This window comes from Papaver somniferum, chromosome 1 (assembly GCF_003573695.1).
Source record: "Papaver somniferum cultivar HN1 chromosome 1, ASM357369v1, whole genome shotgun sequence".
Classification (NCBI taxonomy): domain Eukaryota; kingdom Viridiplantae; phylum Streptophyta; class Magnoliopsida; order Ranunculales; family Papaveraceae; genus Papaver; species Papaver somniferum.
The window spans coordinates 77,832,235-77,852,806 of record NC_039358.1 but is presented as its reverse complement, the minus strand read 5'-3'; the positions used below and the strand labels follow the sequence as shown (position 1 = coordinate 77,852,806).

Here is a 20,572-nt window from a genome sequence, read left to right as displayed (position 1 = left end):
ACATAAAGTATCCTCACCTAATTCTCCCAAAGTAGAGAAAGCTAAAATGCCAAGCCCATAACCAAGTGAAACGCACTTATCCAAGTATTTGGTACGTTTTCGTGCAACAACATTAGAAATAGCTTTGCCAGGGACAAAAGAGAGAATACCTTCACCAGTGAAGGGAGATACCCCTGTAACATCCATGCAGACATCCTTACCATTTTCCCAGTTGAGGACGAGGATATCAGCCGGTCGTAGGTCTTTGTTATTATCTGACAGGAGCCCAAGAGAGACTTCCTTGTGCGCAGGCACACTATCTTTGTAATAAATGTCGACAACCACATCACATACAAAGTCATGTCGAAACTTAACCCCAACATCCTTAGCACAATGAATCGCATGATCTCCATAAATATCCATAGATTTGTTACAACTAGAGCACAAACCATTCTCAACAAACAAAGGAATACCCAAGCGATAGCAAAGGACAGCTCTGAACTGTCTAGGCCCGAGACACTGATTAAGTCCACTAATAGGTATAGCAAATAAATAATCTTGAGCATTCTTAACTTGGTTACACTGCCACAAAATGGAATCTCTTGTAGACGTAGAAAACTGGTTTGGGACTTTCCTCTTAATTGCATCAAAATAAGTAACTGCTAGGGAATGCATGGAAGGGGGGGGGGAAGTATCATCAACGCAATAAGAAGAAGGTAATACACATACCTTAATAAAATTCTGCAGTGCCAACTGATAAGCAGAGCCTTTGTTTGTTGGGAATAAGTTACCAAGAATCACCTTTTGCACTGAAGTCGTCTGACTCTGAGAAGCGCGGTAAGAATAGGCGCGAGTGTCAGCCATGGTGTAAATTCCCAAGCCACCATCTTTGATAGGCAATGTAGTTAATCTCTGTTGCAAAGGTCCAAAACCAGAGCCATCACCAGTGATAAGAAGTCTCAAGTACTTGAGCAAATTATCGTCAAAGACCTCGGCAGCTTGCTGAAGGGAAGCGGGATTGGTAGTGCGCAATGCAAAATATAGTCTAGAAACACTAGTGCAGTTACGAAGTAATAGCATATCGCTTTGAAGATCCTTGAGTTTTTTGATGGCAGACATAAGTTGAACCGTCTTGTTCACTCTACTCAGCATCATGTCACTGATAAAGTTCAGATCCAAACTCACAGGACCACCCAAAAGTTTAACACCATTAGATGGCCTACCAATGTCAGGAGGGAAAACACCATCATCAATACTTCTGGGATCCATAGACGGCCAGAAGACTTATGTTTTCTTAACATTGAGATGTAAACCTCTACTTGGTCCTTCAGTTTCTATAATACGCAAGGCCTTAGACACCTCAAGAGTATCACCAATGATTGTACCGTCGTCAAGGTACCAGGCGTGCAGATCGAGTTTACAACTTGAAGCAATAGTCTTCACTAGAGGGTGAAGAGTCAAAGAAAACAACAAGGGACCGAGAGGGTTACCCTGTTGTACTCGAAGGGCAAACGACAAAATGTATTGATCATAGTAAAGTTTAGCATGTCGCATATAACAAAATTCTACCCATCAAGAAATACCTGGACATTGGAGACGAACCTCCTTGATGAGCTGAGATCTGCTCACCATGTTGAAAGCGTTAGAGAAGTCAATAAGCAGCATTGACATCTTTTCCGAGTAACTTTTCAACTAAGGGAGATCATTTACAGCATGTAAAATACTTTCCCCTCCAGCAGGAACACCAACCCCAAATTGATAGTCACCTGGATAAGAGGACATATCCTTCGCAACAGAAAAGGCAGCCACTTTAGAAACCAATCTACGCCAAATCGTGCCAAATGCAATAGGCCGAATACCCCCTCTAGGCTTGAGTAACAGAGTTAAGCGCGCACTGGATATGAACTCTCCCAACTCCGCCGGGCATTTGCCAGCCAACCAAAGATTGACAACTCCTGTAATCGAAGCGAGTAAAATATCTGCTACAGCAGCCGCTGCCCCACTCATCGCATCAACTAAATTTTGTGCCCTCAAACCATCTCGACCGCATGATGTTCCTTTAGGAAAACTCTTAATAGCTCCCAAAACAGCACGACAATCCACGGTGATTGGGTCCGTGATAAAGTCATCACCAGAAACAACCGGAGGAGGCGCTGCAGGGTGTTTGTCTTGCAATTACAAAAAAAGTTTGTTCATTGCAAGGAGCCTTTCCACTGGAAGAAAGTACTTTGATCGCAGCACCAAAATGGCAGCTTATTTTCCTACGGCAAGTTATCAAGTTAGCCAAACCTTAAGGGTTACTTACCTTACGGCAAGCTTATTTTCCTGCGGCAAGCTGTCAAGGGTTACTTACCTTTTATATCAATTTTATTTCCAAAACCTAATAAAACATGGGTTTCCCTTTTTGAGCTTGGGCCCGTGAACGCTAAACCGACCAAAACTGGACTTTAACCGACCAAATTAGCAGTGCCTCATCTCTCCGTGTTCACGGGATGACACTCTATCATACTATCAGGATCTTCACCTGAACATTTGCTTGTACATGACACCATTGGAGCAAATCGGAGATTCTGAAAATTCCTTTGTACGGCCAATTCAACCATTGATCTCGTCGACTGAAAATCACCATCTAATGCTTACTGCGGAACATGAATTTCCCTCACTAAGCAGGGGACTTAATGTTGATGGTGGATTTTCAACAAAGGTCAAAACCGTAAATCATGATACTGCATGTTTCTGACACGGCTTTCAGGCATGTGATAGTTCATACTTTACGAGCCATGATGAATATGTTTCTCGAAAAGCCTCCACTAGCGTTTGATGCCTCGCATTCCATCATACCCTCTGTAGATGGTGGATTTTCGACAAAGGCTAAAATTGTAAACCCATAATTATACGAACTCTTGATCCAGCAATCAGATGTGAATATTGAGATACAGGACTCTCATCGAATCCTCTAACTGAGAATACTTTCTCTCAGTGTACATGCGGATATGTAGTCTCTCGGCTGGACAACGGCATATCTCATGAATACTTAACACTTCAGTAATCATTTTTATATAGAATCACGAGATTGACGGCTCCTAGACAGCTTGCTCTTCTAGTATAGAGCGATAACGTCTTCAGGATACAAACAACAAGTTTTCCCTGACTATATAAAGGATATAAAGCTCCAGCAAGCTCATGTTAGAATAATTAATGCTCCTAGACAGCTTGTTCTGCTAGTATAGAGCCATCAGTTAATTATTCTTAAATTCTTGGATTCATCCACTGAATTTCTGAAAATATTCAAATATTTTCGCAATATTTCGTTACTTCAATCTATGATTCTTCCCAACAGAATTCCATGGGTTAGTAATAAATACTCAACGCACGGGCGTCTGAGCTACCTCTGAGTAAGCCCCGGCTCAAAAGGTGCAAGTGTACTCAACGATGATGCACTAACAATCACCGCACGAACGAGTATTTCAGAATACGACGAAACGATGAACCTATACAAAATAGGAAGGAAAATAATAAATAATTAAAATACTGACCAAGGCGCTGGGAGCATGGGTCCACCGACTGGCCGGCCGTGCCGTGGTCAATCCCACGCAAGTTTTATATTTTTTTCATATTTTCTGTTATTTTCCTTGATCTCATGAAAATCCTTTCATTTGAACAAATATCCTTCGTTTTGAGGAAACTCCTCGAATTCGTGGTGTTTCCTTCACACCAAGGAAATAATATAAAATTAGGAAAAATATTGTGGGGCCGTGATTATTGGCCAACCGGCCATGCCTTGATCCCAGCTGGCCCCACACCTCATGGTTCCTCATTATTTTATTATTATTTCCCTAAACTCATGAAAACTCCTTAATCTCATGGTATTTTCACAAAACCATGGAAAATATAATATAAAATTAGGGAAACCCGTGGGACCGGGCCCCAGCCGGCCATGCCTCAGCCGGTCCCACATGCCCTATTATTTTATTATTATTATTTTAAGGTTTCCTTGATCCCATGAAATTCCTTTATTTCATGGTATTTCTCTCAAATTATGAAAATTCCTTCAAATCATGGAAAAATACACATAAAATACATAAAATTAAGGAAATTCGTGGGACCGGGCCTAAGCCGGACGGCCCCACACACCCTTATTTTATTATTTTAATAATATTTGCTTCCTTGATCCCATGGAAACTCTCACTTTAAGGAAACTCCTTAATTTCAACAAAATTCCTTGATTTCATGATATTTTCATAAAATCATGAAAAATATTATAAAATTAGAAAAATGCACCATGGGACCATGGTCACTGGCCGGCCAGCCATGCCTTGGCTCCAGCGGTCCCACGCCACATATTCCTTCATTTTATAATTATTTTCCTTCATCTCATGAAGTTTCCTCAGTTTCAGCAAAATCCTAATTTTGTCATATTTTCTCGAATGGATGCTCAACTGCACGCCAGAAAATATCAACATTCTCAGGATTGAGACACAGACGTGTTGACGACGTGAGCATGTTACCTTGACCGACCAGGGTTGGCTCCTTGGCTCGCAATGAGCCGGTCCCATGTATTTTCATGATTTGACCTAATTTGCGCAATTGTACGTATTAGGTTCAAAACTCTTCCAAATAATTTTGGATTTTCATGGAATGATCGTCAGTCGATCCCGTGACCACCCAGGGATGATTTCATGACCCCTTGGTCGGTCCCTTACCTCTTCATAATTAATTAGGTTTTATCACCTAAGGCTCAGACGAGCATTATAGGAGAAATGATTGAACCAGCATTTAATCATTCTTTCGTCAACAAGTCACCAACTCTTCAAGAGACCTTGGTATTTGCCCACATGAACATATAGGCGCTACATGGTCGATCCATGATCCCATGTAGCCGATCCCTCCTTCATTCCATGGATTGATTTTGAAATAAACCATCAATTGGTCATCAATTGATCAAATTAAGGTTTCTGAGTCCAAGGATCATAATTCCAGATTCGAACACTAATAACTTTACGACGATCTCATGATCAGTATTCTTATTAATTATGCTCAGTTCAACTACCAGTATTCTAATTAATGTTTTATTTTGGTCACGCTACCAATAATTCATCAGACGAGCAACACTTGCTCAGATAAGCAATATTTGCTCAAATCAAGGAATATTGGTTCAACTATCAATATTCAACAATTCATCGAATGAGCAATACTTGCTTGCCTCAACTATCAACGTGAGAATTATACGTCTGTCTCAACAGACACGTTCAATTCATGAGTTTCAGAACATTTTGCAAAATCATGTTCAACTCAGCAAATACATGGACTCATCGTCCCATAAAGTCATGAAGTCAACAACTGACTAATTAACCACGAGACGTCAATCGTGTCACGTGGGGATATATATTAGGGTTTTTGTCTGGCGGTCTACGGCACGTGTGTTCATACACACGATGGAATGTGAGCAAGTCGTGCAATCAGTTGAAGGAGTTAACAAAGTAGTGGATGGAAAATCGACCAAGTCTCCGCACGATGAGCAACTGGTTTCAAAAACGATTTCCATTTTCCCACTCTTTGATTCCATCAACTGTCACACTTCATGGGATCATGGTGTCTATAATTCCAGCAATATAAATAAGTCTCTGAAATCATGATTGAATATACAAGAATCTCACGTCTCACGGACAACACGAGATTAACGCTTCATCAATTGAGCAATTACTCTCAACTGGGTAACTTAAATCATTCATAACTTATCTTATTTAGAATTCACAACACACCTACAATCTTTGATTACCATGGATTCCACACATTTCTCAGCCTCCCTCTTACAGATCAACCCATCCTCTCTTGTGACCGAATTTACTCTGGAACGACCATTGTCTTGGTTTAGGCCGGAGTAATACAGATTTATCTCTCGAATTCAAAGCACTCCCTTCTTGCAGTGCATTTGTGTGAGGTTGAACATTTCGCTCTGTTCAAGGAGTCTCGTCCGTACGGTTGTCTCCTCAATCCCGTGAAAACCAGAAAATCGTTTTGCCCCATCTACAGATTGGCGACCACAGTGGGATATTAATCTCTCGGTTGCAATCTCAAGCTTTCACAAGATGGTTGATCTTAGGTCACGTACGATCGCAGATCCTAAGACAAACGATGGTAGCACCAGCAACGACAACAATGAGGATATCTCGGACACAATTCCGGTCTCTAACACCGGCGGTGATGATATTACTCCTCCTCATGCTAACACGGAAGGTCATCCTCTGTTCAGCCTACACCCTGAGGAAGTCAGAGGAAACCCACCACCTATCATTGCTGATCTCATCAAAGTGCAAGTGACCCTTGCACAGAAACAAACTGATATGGCTACTACACAGAAAGAGCTGTTTAATTATCTGAAGACTCTCACTGACAAGATGTCAGAGAAAACTCAAGAAAAAGGAAAAGAGAAGGAAAAATCCTCAGACGTTGATCCTGAGGTAATTCCGACTCATGCAGTGGATGATGATGAAGTCCGCAAAGCTGCAGACGATCCATCAGCAAAGGAATCATCGAACTTCATTACTCGGGAAGATTTGGAACGCCTTATGTAGAACCGTGGAAAGGACAAGACCCCAGATGTCCATCGTCACTAGCCTCCATACCCTGCTGCTACACAAAGGATTCCTCTTCCAAAAGGTTATATCTCTCCAACCTTTACTTTGTACGACGAAACCGGCAATGATCGGGAACATGTTTCTCGATTCCTAGAAGCTTTGGGTGAACATGAGCATAACCATGTTGTTCGCCTCAAAGAATTTCCAAAGTCCTTAAAAGGCAGGGCGTACACCTGGTACAACAACATCGCACCAGGAACTATCAACAGTTGGGGAGAAATAGTTAATGCTTTCTATAGGAAGTATTTCTTCGTTTCAGAGAAAGTCACCCTCTCTGATCTCGGAAGGATGTTTCAAAAGAACAACGAACATCCTACCGATTATGTGAAAAAGTTCAGAGTACAAGCGCTGGATTGCCATGATCCGAACGTCACAGAGCAGCAACTTGTGTACTTATGTATCAACGGAATGATTCCAGTCTACAGAGCCTTATTGGAGAATCTCAGGTTCCAGACCTTCTCAGAACTCCATGAAGCATCCAAGAGGTCGGCAACTACTGCACCTGCTCTGCTAGAAAGGACTAAGACTGGAAAAGCTGAAGAACCACGAGAGACCAGAGGCAGCAGCAGACGTTTGATCAACAAACAATACAACCTTCAAACTTCCACAAATGTTGTTGCGGAAGGGAGCAAACGGAAAGTTGAACCACAACGCAAGCATACTTCCTCAACCCCTTCAAAAGCGCAAAAGAAGGATAATGTGCAAGCTCCTCCTCAACACATGGAAGATCCAGAAGCACCTGATTTCCCCTGCTCTATTGAAGAAGTTATCGAATTAATGGATGCCTGGATTCAAGACGACTGATGTGTTTTCAAGTTGTTGTAGTAAAAAGGTTCGTTGAGACTTGTGAAGGAAGATTTTTTTAGACTTAATTTTTATAAATAAAAAAATATAACAAACTCGAATAAAAAGTGTTGTGAGAATTATGGAGAGACTGGGGCTAGGATTCCGCTATTTACCAATTCCAAAGTGATACTAATTATAATCATGCAATTTCGCACGTTCGAATTGATTCTCAACTATTGCAAAAGTAGATTTTTAGAAACAACAAATGTTAATCCAAAGCATGAGACTTCAAAACCCTAGGCTAAGCATGTTCCATCAAAAGAAAATACAATTGTTTAACAAAAACCATAAAATCTATTTTCAATCTAGGCAAATAATCATAAATAAAAATTGCACAAATTAAATAATTAGAATTACCACTTTTTCATTGGAAAGATAGCATCCTCTGTCGACCCAAGGATTGGGTTTAGCTCATCATTGTGGAAACGCACTCAAAAGTTGATTTCATTGCTCAAAGTGTTTACAAATGATGAATTGGAGAAAAACTATTAAAAATCGGGTGTTTGCAACCTTTTTAATTGTTGCAAAACACTTTTACATAAAACGATTAAAGCCAACAATCGTTGTTAAGCTTCTACGACCCCCGCCTCTGTGTCGTTATCACTGTTGATAAACGACTGTCTCCGCGAGTCTGTTCTTCGTGTTCTTGGTGTTCTTCATCAGCAACAGCAGCAGAAACAGAGTTTGATCAACTCGTGATTTCTCGCTCCTGAGTTATCCTCTCGACCTCCAACTCTCGACACCCCACTCTCGACCTACCAGAAACCTATTTATACACCTACAGCCTGTTGAATCTCGCTCAATTACTCCCAATATTCTCTCATAATTTCTTTCCTTTTTTTCTTCAATCACGTGTCTGCAGCTGGATTAATCTCCAAATATAAGTTATATACGCTCCAAACTGTTGCTCTAGTCATCATACACGTTCAAATTCTCCAAAACTCATGCAATCTCGTGAAATGTTTCTCTCATGCACGTGCTGCCCTGTTTCACTCCATGACACGATTAAGCCAATTCTGATCCAAACGAACACCCATAACAGTTTTCTATGGTCATATCAAGTCTACCCACTAAGTTTTAGGGATTGAATCTCACTAAATCACGTCCAAACATCCGACTGAAAATCTGCCAGTTCTCTTCACCATTTTCCCGCCAAAACAAAATTTTGAATTTGTTAAAGAAGGTCACCCCTTATCCAGTGGTCGCCCCTTATCCGTTGTTGGAGTCCGAATAACATATGTCCTCCGTGCCTTTAACAACTTTTTGAGCCGAATTTTCCATCAATATTTATTTCCAAAAAATACCTACAAACACACAAAACACCATAATAAGGACGAAAACAAGTACTAACAATACGAAACATTGAGGACAAATTAGACACATAAATGCGTCTATCAAATACCCCCAAACTTATTATTTGCTAGTCCTCGAGCAAAACTAAAAAAATAAATAAAACCGAGTTAGTCTTGGGAGAGTTTACCATAGGTGTACCCACAAAGCCATTACTCCAAACCCTAGCTATCTACGCAGAACCTTGGAAGGAACTAAAGAATCTCCTTGGTTGACATACAATCACTGACTACAGGAGGAAGTACCCTGATGCGAAATTCCAATTGTTGTACACGAGTTTGCACTCAAGCATACTAAAATTCATATAAAGTGACAGAGCTCTACTCAGATAGTTTCTGGACATCATAACCGGAGTCAACCAATCACATGGAAAGATTAAGAAGATGGATAAAGAAAAAGATGGTTTAAAGTGAATGTTGTTTCCCATATCTGTCTGAAGGCCTCTGCCAGGATGAACCTATCCTAATGGACAGAGATACCGGTCAGACTAATATCAACACAACTGGCATATACAAGGGGACCAACGGTCGATAATCCTAACTCTAGGTCAACAAAACTGGCATATACAAGGGCACCAGCGGTCGACTTTATTGAATTTATTCCGGTTGGTCTGATGGTCTGGTCTCAATGCTCAACTTTTTTTTTTTTTTTTGAAATCTCAATCACTCTATTTCACCCTAGCAATGGTAACAACTTGAATCGTGTGCCCCATCAAATCACTTAAAAAATACTCAACTCTATTTCACCCTGTTTACTATCTTTTTTTTCTTTCTTTTTTTTGAAATCTCAATCACTCTATTTCACCCTAGCAATGGTAACAACTTGAATCGTGGGCCCCACCAAATCACTTAAAAAATACTCAACTCTATTTCACCCTGTTTATATCTTTTTTTTTTTTTTTTTTTTTTTGAAATCTCAATCACTCTATTTCACCCTAGCAATGGTAACAACTTGAATCGTGTGCCCCACTAAATCACTTAAAAATACTCAACTCTATTTCACCCTGTTTACTATCTTTTTTTTTTTTTTTTTTTTTTTGAAATCTCAATCACTATATTTCACCCTAGCAATGGTAACAACTTGAATCGTGTGCCCCACCAAATCACTAAAAAAAATAGAAGGATTAGGATTCAACGAGAAATGGTGAAACTATCATGTTTTTTTTTTATTCTAACACCTGAGCTCTGTGCTTTTATGAATAGACTCTTTAGATGTTTCCATATAATCAGATTGGTTTCTCAACTCCTACAACCAAGATGTTCACATCCACTTAGATTGGTTAGTGCCAACCTTAATAAGCATAAATTTCTAGGCTCTGGAGTTTATTTATTGAAACTAAAAGCTAAAAAGTTTCTTCCCCACCCCCAAACTTAAATCTAACATTGTCCTCAATGTTTCTAATGAAAGAGCAATACCAAAAAGTAAAGTAACACGAGGAATCAGTAAAGAAAGAAGTCGAAAAGATAGTACCTGGGTGAAAAGAGAAATCAAAAACTAATATACAACATACAATCGCCTCGATGGTCAATCAAGGGTAAACAGGGTCCTCCAGAGGGACCTCCTCAATATCACCTGTAGGAAAGGGCTCTAAAAAGGGTTTCAATCTCTGACCGTTAACCTTCGAAGAACTACTACCATCCGGTGTCTCGATTTCAACAGCTCCATGAGGAAAGACAGTGCGAACAATAAAAGGACCCGTCCACCGAGAATGTAACTTCCCAGGGAAAAAATGCAAGCGGGTATCATACAGAAGAACTTTTTAACCTGGAGAAAATGACTTTCTTAAGATATTTCTATCATGCACAAGTTTCATTTTGTTCTTATACTCCTTAGCACTATCGTATGCATCTCTACGAATCTCTTCCAACTCATTGAGCTGGAGTTTCCTATGGGCTCCTTCCTTGTCGAGTGAAAAATTTAGCTGCTTAACAGCCCAATAATCTTTATGTTCTAACTCAACAGGTAAGTGACATGCCTTGCCATAAACAAGCCGATAAGGCGACATTCCAATGGGGGTCTTAAACGCAGTACGGTAATCCCATAAGGCATCAGTAAGCCTAGACGACCAGTCTTTCCGATTAGGATTAACTGTTTTCTCTAATATGCGTTTTATCTCCTTATTGAAACTTCTACCTGACCACTAGTCTGTGGATGATACGGGGTAGCTACCTTATGTGCAATACCATATTTCTTCATCAAAAGCCTAAAAGGTCCATTACAAAAGTGAGACCCTCCATCACTAATTATAGATGGCGGTGTACCAAAACGTGTAAGTATATTATCTTTCAAGAACTCAATCACAACCCTATGGTCATTGGTTTTACACGCAACCGCCCAGTAATAAGATAGTTCACTATATTCGCATACCAAGGTAGTTGGGTAACAAAGAACAATTGTTCATCAGGAAAGCTATCCCTTATAGTAAGGGAATCATCAGGGGAACTAACAACTAGCCTAGACAAGTGGTCTGCTACAACATTTTCGGCACCCTTTTTGTCTCTAATGTATGGAGAAAACTCTTGCAATAAAAGGATCCACCTAATCAATCTAGGTTTCGTATCCTTCTTAGACATAAGATATTTCAAAGCGGCATGATCAGTATATATGACGATCTTAAAACCTAAGATATAGGGTCTAAACATGTCTAAGGAAAACACAATGGCTAACAGTTCCTTCTCGGTAGTGGTATAGTTTAACTGGGCATCATTCAGAGTTTTGATAGCATAGTAAATCACATGAAGTAATTTGTTTTCTCGCTGACCTAGCACAACACCAATAGCATAATCTGAAGCATCACACATGATCTCAAAGGGTAGGTTCCAGTTGGGTGCCTGGACTATGGGGGCGGAAGTGAGTAAATTCTTAAGATTCTCAAAAACCTCTAAACAAGCATCATCATAGAGAAACTTAACATCTTTTGCAAGCAAATTGCAAAGAGGTCTAGAAATTAGGTTAAAATCCTTAATGAATCGACGATAAAAACCTGCATGCCCTAAGAATGACCTAATATCTCTTACGGTTTTTGGGACCTGTAAAGTCTTAATAAGGTCAACTTTGGATTTATCTACCTCTATACCCTTAGAAGATACGATATGCCCTAAAACAATTCCTGAACGAACCATGAAGTGATATTTCTCCCAATTAAGCACTAAATTCTTTTCCTTACACCTAGTCAACACTAGTGACAAATGATGCAAGCACTCATCGAAAGACGAACCAAACACTGAAAAATCATCCAGAAAGACCTCTAAGAACCGTTCTACCATGTCAGAAAATATGCTCATCATGCAACGCTGAAAAGTCGCGGGGGCATTACAAAGCCCGAAAGGCATGCGTCTATGGTACCAAAGGGACAGGTAAAAGTGGTTTTCTCCTAGTCTTCTGGGGAAATAACGATCTGATTATATCCAGAGTAGTCATCTAAAAAGCAGTAGTTACTATGTCCAGCTAATCTCTCTAGCATCTGGTCGATGAAGGGAAGGGGAAAGTGGTCCTTCCTAGTGACCTTGTTCAATTTCCTATAGTCAATACAAACACGCCAATCCGTGGTCACTCGGGTCGGGATTAACTAATTGTTATCATTCTGGACTACAGTAATACAGGATTTCTTGGGAACAACCTGAACGGGGCTGACCCACTTACTGTCTGAAATGGGGTAGATAATGTTTGCATCTAACAACTTAAGGACCTCGTTTCAAACTACCTCTTTCATATTAGGGTTTAGTCGACGTTGCATATCCCTAGAAGGTTTGGTATCACTCTCTAAATAGATCTGATGCATACAAACAGTGGGACTTATACCCTTAATGTCCGTTATGGTCCACCCTAAAGCTTCCTTGTTGTTTTGAAGGACGTTTACTAGCCTACTTTCCTGATCACTATCCAAGACGGAAGAAATAATCACAGGTAAAGTCTTTGACGGGCCTATAAACACATATTTCAGGGTATCTGGCAATGGTTTTAGGTCTAACTTATGAGGCTCTTCTAACGAAGGAACTAGGGTAGACTTAGAAACTGGTAGTGGTTCAAACTTAGGTTTCCATACATTACTAGTGTCCAACAAAGGGGTTTAATCTAACAAAGCATTCACCTCATTAATCACATTATCATCATCAAAATCAATCCCAGAGTGAGATAGGCATTTCTCTAATGGATCTTCTAACAAAGTGTTTGGTAATGACTCCTCGACTAATGTTCCTATCATGTTCACCTCTTCTATGTTCGAGTGATCTAGTTCAGAGGGTAGCTTACTAATATTAAAAATGTTCAGCTCAATAGTCATATTACCAAAAGACAATTTCATAATACCATTTCGATAGTTAATGATCGCATTGGATGTAGCTAAAAACGGGCAACCTAAAATTACCGGTATCTGGTTCTCTGGGTCAGGGACAGGTTGGGTATCTAGGATAACAAAATCCACTGGATAAATAAACTTGTCAACCTCTATGAGAACATCCTCGATCACACCACGAGGAATTTTAACGGACTTATCAGCTAACTGAAGTGTCATCTGGGTAGGTTTCATCTCACCAAGTCCTAGCTTAAGGTACACATGATATGGCAGTAAGTTCATTCTAGATCCTAAGTCAAGCAACGCCTTTCTCAACACGGTATTTACCTATTGTGCAAGAAATGGTAGGGGACCCTGGGTCTTTATACTTAGGAGTAGTGGTATTCTGAATAATAGAACTCACGTGACTAGCTAGAAAGGCTTTCTTCTGGATATTAAGCTTTCGCTTTCGTGTACACATATCCTTGAGAAACTTGGCATAAGAGGGAATCTGCTTAATTGCATCCAGTAGTGGAAGGTTGATAGTTACCTGCTTAAAAACCTCCAATATATCATTAAAATTGGACTCCCTCTTAGTTGGAACTAGCAGTTGTGAGAATGGGGCTCTAGGGACAAAGTCGGGTTCAATATGACCCTCATTGGTCTCTTTAGAGACTCTATCAGTCTCCTCAGTTTCTGGTTCAGAAGGGTGAACTACAACATGTTCACTATCAGGCATGGAAACCTTGTTGTCTATCACTCTACCACTCGTAAGGGTTTTAATAGCATTCACATGATCAGATGGTCTTTCACCTATTTCATTAATTCCTCTAGGGTTGGGTTGAGTCTAACTAGGAAACTTACTTCTTTCTCTTAAAGACTCATTTATCTGACTAACCTGGTTTTTCAACTCGGAAATAGCCTGAGAGTTAGCCTGACCTATTCTCTTATTTTCTTCTAAACCTTGAGCAACAGATTGCTGAAACTGCACAGTATTACGATTTAACAAAGCAAGAGACTCTTCTAAGCTCATAATCTTCTTGTCCGAAGGGTTCTGAAACTGGGCCGGAGCTGAAGGATTCTTAGTATAGCCAAAACCTGGGGGAACCTGAGTATTACTAGACTGACCTTGATTCTGGCCCTTGGACCAAGAAAGGTTTGGATGGTTTCTCCATCCAGGGTTATAGGTTTCTGAATATGGGTCAAACTTCTGTCGGTTATCAAACCTAGTGTTGTTATAAAGAGCATTGGCTTGCTCTTCAACAGCAAGGCCTTCCTAAAAAGGCTCATTTCTTCCACTACTACCACTAGAATGACCTAATTCTAAGGCTTCTAACCTTTTGGCTATAGATGCTATTTTGGCATCTGACTCATAAGTTCCTTCTACCCTATTAACATTTCCTCTACTTAGAAGAATTATTTTCTGGGGTTCCCTACTATTTTCCCATTGTTGGGTCTTATCGGAGATTTCATTCAAAAATGTCATCGCTTCATCAACAGTTTTATTCTCAAACCCACCTGTGCATAAGGACTCAACCATGGTTGTTGTTGAATAATCTAAACCCTCGTAGAGGATCTGAACTAACCTAACCTTCTCCAAACCATGATGAGGACATTGAGATATCAAGTCATTGAACCTTTCTAAGTACCTATATAAAGATTCTCCCTCTTGTTGGGCAAAAGTACAGATTTGTGGCCTAATAGACGATGTTTTATGCCTTGGGAAAAACTTATGTATAAAGGCAGAAGTAATTTGGTCATAGGTTTCAATTGACTCAGAGGCCAAACTATACATCCAAGATTTGGCTTTATCTTTGAAGGAAAAGGGGAATAACCTAAGTTTCAACACATCATCACTTAGGTTTTTAATTTTCAGAGTGCTACAAACTTCCTCAAATTCCCTAACATGAAAATAGGGGTTCTCATTCTATTTTCCTAAAAACATTGGGAGCATCTGTAAAGTCCCAGGTTTCAGTTCATAATTTGCCTCGGTTTCAGCTAACTTGATACAAGACGGACGAGAGGTCCTAGTTGGGTTTAACAAAGCTTTCAAAGTTGCCATTTCTGGCACTACCAAAGGACTAGGAGTACTTTCTTCACTAATTGTCAAGTTTTCAAAGCTGAAATTTCCAAAGACAGGGCTCTCAAAAGAAGAGTCTTCGAGCTCCCCGCCTTCACAAGAAGAACTACTAGGTTTGTCATTAATAAAAAGACCTAGAGTGTTTCTTTTCCAAGCCCGCTCTCTAATGACCTCGGGCATACACTAGAAAAACAAAAATACAAAGAAAAATCCTAAAAGGAAGGGAATATCTAAGCAAACACAAACAAGGATGACTCCACCACAGCAAACCTACTGATTTCTAGCAAACAAAAAGCATGATGGCTCCACTCAGAGATGTAATACCGGTGAGGCCTTGGGTATCAAAGCTCCACTGAGCTTCCATCGCCTCTATTCAACTTACTTTGACTCGGGTTGATTCCAGAGGGGTTTGCTTAAATTGTAACGAATTCCCTTTCGAAAAATAAGATGGGAATGCAAGATATGATATGAAAACTCTAAAAAAAAGGGATGGAGATATAAAACCAATGCGTGCTGAAAACACGGGTACAACAACCACACCCAATTATTTCGTTTTGGCAATCTGTATGGATTAAGATCTGATACATTTTTTGAAAGCGCCAAGTTACTAAGCTCAATCAGGAAATATATCAGAGAGATTTATTTATCTCTTTCTCAATACAATCAGTAACTCAAACAGATAGAAATCCGCGAACCTGATTGTTATGAGAATAACTTGGATGGTCCCAAAGACCAATATCCAAGCGTCAATCACGTCACTATCCAACAAACAAGGTCGGACTTAACAAAGGTGATTGAACTATGCACAACCTGTGATATTTCAATTATATATTGAAAATATAATGCGGAAAAGAAATAATACAGACACCAGAAATTTTGTTAACGAGGAAACTGCAAATGCACAAAAAACCTGGGACTTAGTCCAGGTTTGAACACCACACTGTATTAAACCGCTACAGACACTAGCCTACTACAAGTTAACTTCGGACTGGAATGTAGTTAAGCCCTAACCAAGTCTCACACCGATTAAGGTACAGTCGCGTTCCTTACGCCTCTTGAATCCCAGCAGGACTCTACGCACGTGATTCCCTTAGTTGATCTCATCGGCAACTAAGAGTTACTACGAACCAAAGTCGAAGACTTAAAACAAATTTGTCTCCTAGGTTGATCTCAGCAGTTAAACTCAATATGCTCGGTTCACTTACTGATGTTATCTTCACACGTGATTGCTCCACAGAATCCCTATGTAAGGTCTTACGTTTTCTACTTATGCAGAAGATGCTTGACAATTACTAATCACTCAACTATCTACTAGCATTAGATTGATCAGTAGATTAATTTAGTTTCGTACCCAAACAGTGTAGAAACTAATCATACATATTAGATATAGTGAAGACATATTATAAGATGATTAAAACTCCAAATAAACTTGTATAACTAACAGAGCTTCATGTTAAAACATTGAATTCACTCCATAATCAACAAAAGATTAGTTATTCATGGTACAAAGAAACAAGAAGAAGAAGATATCTCATGGTTTCCCCCTAAAAAGGTAAATCCTAAAACAAAGATGTAAAACCTAGCATCTCCTCTATCTTTCGGTGATGAAACCCTAATAAAAACTTGTTCGGAAACTCTTGAGAAGTCTCCTTAAATATCCCCAACAATATTAGGGTTTGGGAATACTTCCGAATTAATTTTTTCATATCTGGAAAGTATTTTCGCAACTCTTTGGAGGTGTGGACCGGTTCTGCCTTCGATCCCTAATAGGAATCCTTAACAGTTTCACCTATAACTTTTGCATACGAATTCGGAATACCTCATTCTTTTTTATTTCTTTTCCTCTCTTCATTTTCTACAATATAGAGTTGAATACTCCTGAATTTGGTTAAGTTCCACCTGGTCCTTAGTCCATGCTCACTTCTACGTCAGTTTCAACACTCTTTTCGCTCCTTTTGAATGATTCTACCTAAATAAGACAAACAAAGGAAAACAAGACTAATACAAGGTGATATGCAAGAAATATAGCAAATATAAGCATGGAATTGATAATAAAAATATAGTAAATTATGCGCTTATCAAGGGGGTAAAGCTAGATAAACAACATTTAAGTCTTCGTATCTACTTCTCTTTTTATGATATGCAAACCGCTCTTGATGCCGCGACACATGACCTTGAATTAATTTTGTAGCATCAACTACATTCGGCGAAGCAAACTCTGCATCAGGATTTTGAGTAGAATCGACATTTGTAGCAGGCATTGGTATTTTTCGACTTTTTCGATCTCTTTTTTTTTCCATAAACTATTTATGCCAACCCTCATAACCATTATTTTATCCTACAAATTGTAAATAACAAGTACAAGATTTTGTGTTTAGCGAAATTAGGAAGAAGAGTGTGGAGTGGTGTGAGTGAAAATGGTTGAAGATGGAGGAATTTGTAAGGTTTTGAAATTGTAGCCATTGAGAAAAGAGTCGTTGGCTTTTTACCATTGGCGGATCCTCTGAAACCGCTCATGCATCTTGTGCAACCGCCCGCGGACTCTGCATGCCCACTAGCGGGTCTTCTGTATGCAGCCGCTTCTTTACCAACAACCCGTTTCTTTCCCATAATATAACTACACTTTTGCCCATCCACCTGATTTTGTAAAAAATATTACCTTCGTCTCACTATTAGTTGACCTAGTAGTATAATTTAGAAATGATTTATCTTTCAAATCATACCACGGATATTCGTAAATTTTATATCATTGAAAAATATTTTAAAACATCTACGTATAAATGATATAAAATAAATTATTAATGAGACAAAATCTTAAAACGAATAGTTCCACTAACAGTGAGACGGAAGAGTAAATAAATACATAAATAAAATGATGCTCTTAGAAGTACTTTGGCTTTTGAGATGCAGATTTGCTTTTTGGTGGTGTAGCCACCACAAAAAGATGCGCCATCGACAGAAAAGGATAACGCCAAAGTCGAATCTCATTTCAGAAAAATCATCATTGAATTCTCTAATTGTCACTTGGTCCCACGTGCAAAATATAGGTATCATTCATGATTCACATATATTGCCCTTTAAAGAAACGATGCTGCAAATGAATCCACAAATCGACCTAAGGTGTGTGCGGGTGGGGCACTCCAATTTAACCAATATAAAAGCAATCAGTAACACGTCAGAGATTTTAAAGGCACAGGGTCCCGACTTCATCTCGATTCATGTTTATCAAATTTTTCGTCAACGGCTTAGATTGTGTTAGAAGGCAAAAATATATATTTTACGAAAAATTTGACTTTATCCTTACTTTCTGTTCTGTTTTATCACTATCTATATCTATCTTTCACAAGCTCATCTTCTGTTCAACAAACTATCTCCGTAGTACTCTTTAGTCTAAATTAAGAGGGAAATCACATCATAAAAATAAAATGGGTACGACTGATACGTATACGAATTCAAAAAATACAGATGATTATGATGTTGTTACACAGGCTGAAAGAAGAAATAAAGAATTAGGGTTTTTGAAAAGACAATGGGAGTTCAGAGATGCATTAACAGTTGCGTTAAAAATATTGGAACATACAGCTGTTTGTTTTGCACCATTTTATTTCACTTGGGATGCATTCTGGGTTTCAGTGGTTTTATATGTTATTACTCTACATCTTGGTATTAGTCTTTCTTATCATAGAAATCTTACTCATAGAAGTTTTAAACTTCCTCGATGGCTCGAGTATTTCTTTGCTTACTGTGGACTCCATGCTGCTCAGGTCAGATTATTAATACCCTTTTTGTAAATTCTGTTTTTGGGTTTCATTGATTTGTTTTTATTTCTGATTATTTGTTTTTTTTTGTTCTTTGTTGTTGATGATCAGGGTGATCCAATGTTCTGGGCAAGTGTTCATCGATACCACCATCAGTATACAGATTCTGATCGAGACCCACATACACCAAACGAAGGATTTTGGTTTAGTCATATCAATTGGGTTTTCTACTACAGCTATGTCTGCGAAAAGGTTCGATTTTTATCTCTCTTGAGTTTTTTTTTCGTATAAGAATGCAATTGATTTTATTTTTATGTTTTTGGTGTAGTGTGGAGATCCGACCAGTAATGTAATGGATTTATATAAGCAACCATTCTATAGGGTTATTCAGAAAACCTATCTTCTTCATCTGATTGGATTAGGGGTTATCATGTACATGGTCGGAGGTTGGCCTTATGTTTTATGGGGCATGGTAAGCTTCAATCTTTCTTTCTGATTAGTTCTTCATATCTGTAAAAAAAAAATTGTGAAGCTTTGAGTAGATTTTGTAAGGAATAGTATTGATGTTGAAGTACTTCATTGTTTGATGTGATCAGGGAGTGAGAATTACACTGGGGCACCACAGTACGTTCATGATCAATTCAGTATGTCATACATGGGGAAGTAGGCCATGGAATACGAAAGATTTATCAAAGAACAATTGGGTGTTGGGGTTGATAGGTTATGGAGAAAACTGGCATAACAATCACCATGCTTTCCAGAACTCGGCTCGATTAGGTCTGGAATGGTGGCAGCTTGATTTCCCATGGTATGTTGTGAAGTCTCTTGAATGTATGGGATTAGCAACAGATGTTAAAGTACCAACGGAGTTGCAGAAACAGAAAATGTCCTACAAAAATAGTACTGGCACTACTAATGGAGGAGGATTTGAAGAAGCTCATGAGAATGGTAATGGTAATGTTAAAACTTATTAGGTGATAGGCTTTTTGAATTTATTTGGTTGCGTGTTGGGAAAATTTGATTAGAGTGTTACCAGTAGGTTCATGTATATGAATATGAAGAGATTCATTCAATATTTTATGTGAAGACCATCATAAATAAGCCTTGGTTTGATTATTATTTTGTTAATCAAGATTATTATTTTATAGAGTTAATAATAATAGTACTAAAGTAAAGAGCTGGTGTTAATGCACACTTTGTTTGAAATATTCCCATCTTAGCTACCATTCTTTGTTTATATATTAATTAATGCAATGCAAAAAGGAATATAGTCTTTGTAAAGATCAAGGAATAGTCTTCGCAAAGATATTTTGATTGGAAATGCTTTCTCAGATTTATTGTTTTTTTTTTTTTTGCCTAAATCGGCCACTGTCCCATAAAAAATTGACTCCAGTGGGGGTCGAGATATTTCCATCTTTCTTTTATGACAAGGCGCAGACCCTTTCTATGGCGCACCTCTCCTTGGAATATCTTTGAACTGAGCCTACCCTTCTGACTTTGGGTTCCTTTCCTTATGCTTTCCGCGAACAAATTCGTAATCATAATCAATACAAACTGATAGCTATTTTATATCCGAACAACTCCAACTGAATCCGATAAAAGTAAGGCTAAGAAAATCAGTTTCAATCTTCTCCTTTTTTAGATTTTT

General features: G+C 38.9%; 1 protein-coding gene across 1 annotated transcript; it reads left to right on the top strand.

Moving 5' to 3' along the window:
- The first annotated feature begins 18,503 nt into the window (after positions 1-18,503).
- Positions 18,504-20,130, top strand: LOC113330576 (delta-9 acyl-lipid desaturase 1-like). The gene is made up of 4 exons (XM_026577390.1): positions 18,504-18,930; positions 19,036-19,176; positions 19,253-19,396; positions 19,521-20,130. The coding sequence occupies exons 1-4, from the start codon at positions 18,592-18,594 to the stop codon at positions 19,896-19,898; spliced, it is 1,002 nt and encodes a 333-aa protein (XP_026433175.1). The 5' UTR covers positions 18,504-18,591; the 3' UTR covers positions 19,899-20,130.
- The last annotated feature ends 442 nt before the right edge of the window (positions 20,131-20,572 follow it).

What these genes read in the sequence shown, in the direction of transcription:
- LOC113330576 (XM_026577390.1), top strand. Translation starts at nt 18,592, where the DNA reads ATGGGTACGACTGATACGTATACGAATTCAAAAAATACAGATGATTAT. An exon ending in GTGGACTCCATGCTGCTCAG is followed by an intron (nt 18,931 to 19,035) that starts GTCAGATTATTA and finishes GTTGATGATCAG; the next exon opens with GGTGATCCAATGTTCTGGGC. An exon ending in CTTATGTTTTATGGGGCATG is followed by an intron (nt 19,397 to 19,520) that starts GTAAGCTTCAAT and finishes TGATGTGATCAG; the next exon opens with GGAGTGAGAATTACACTGGG.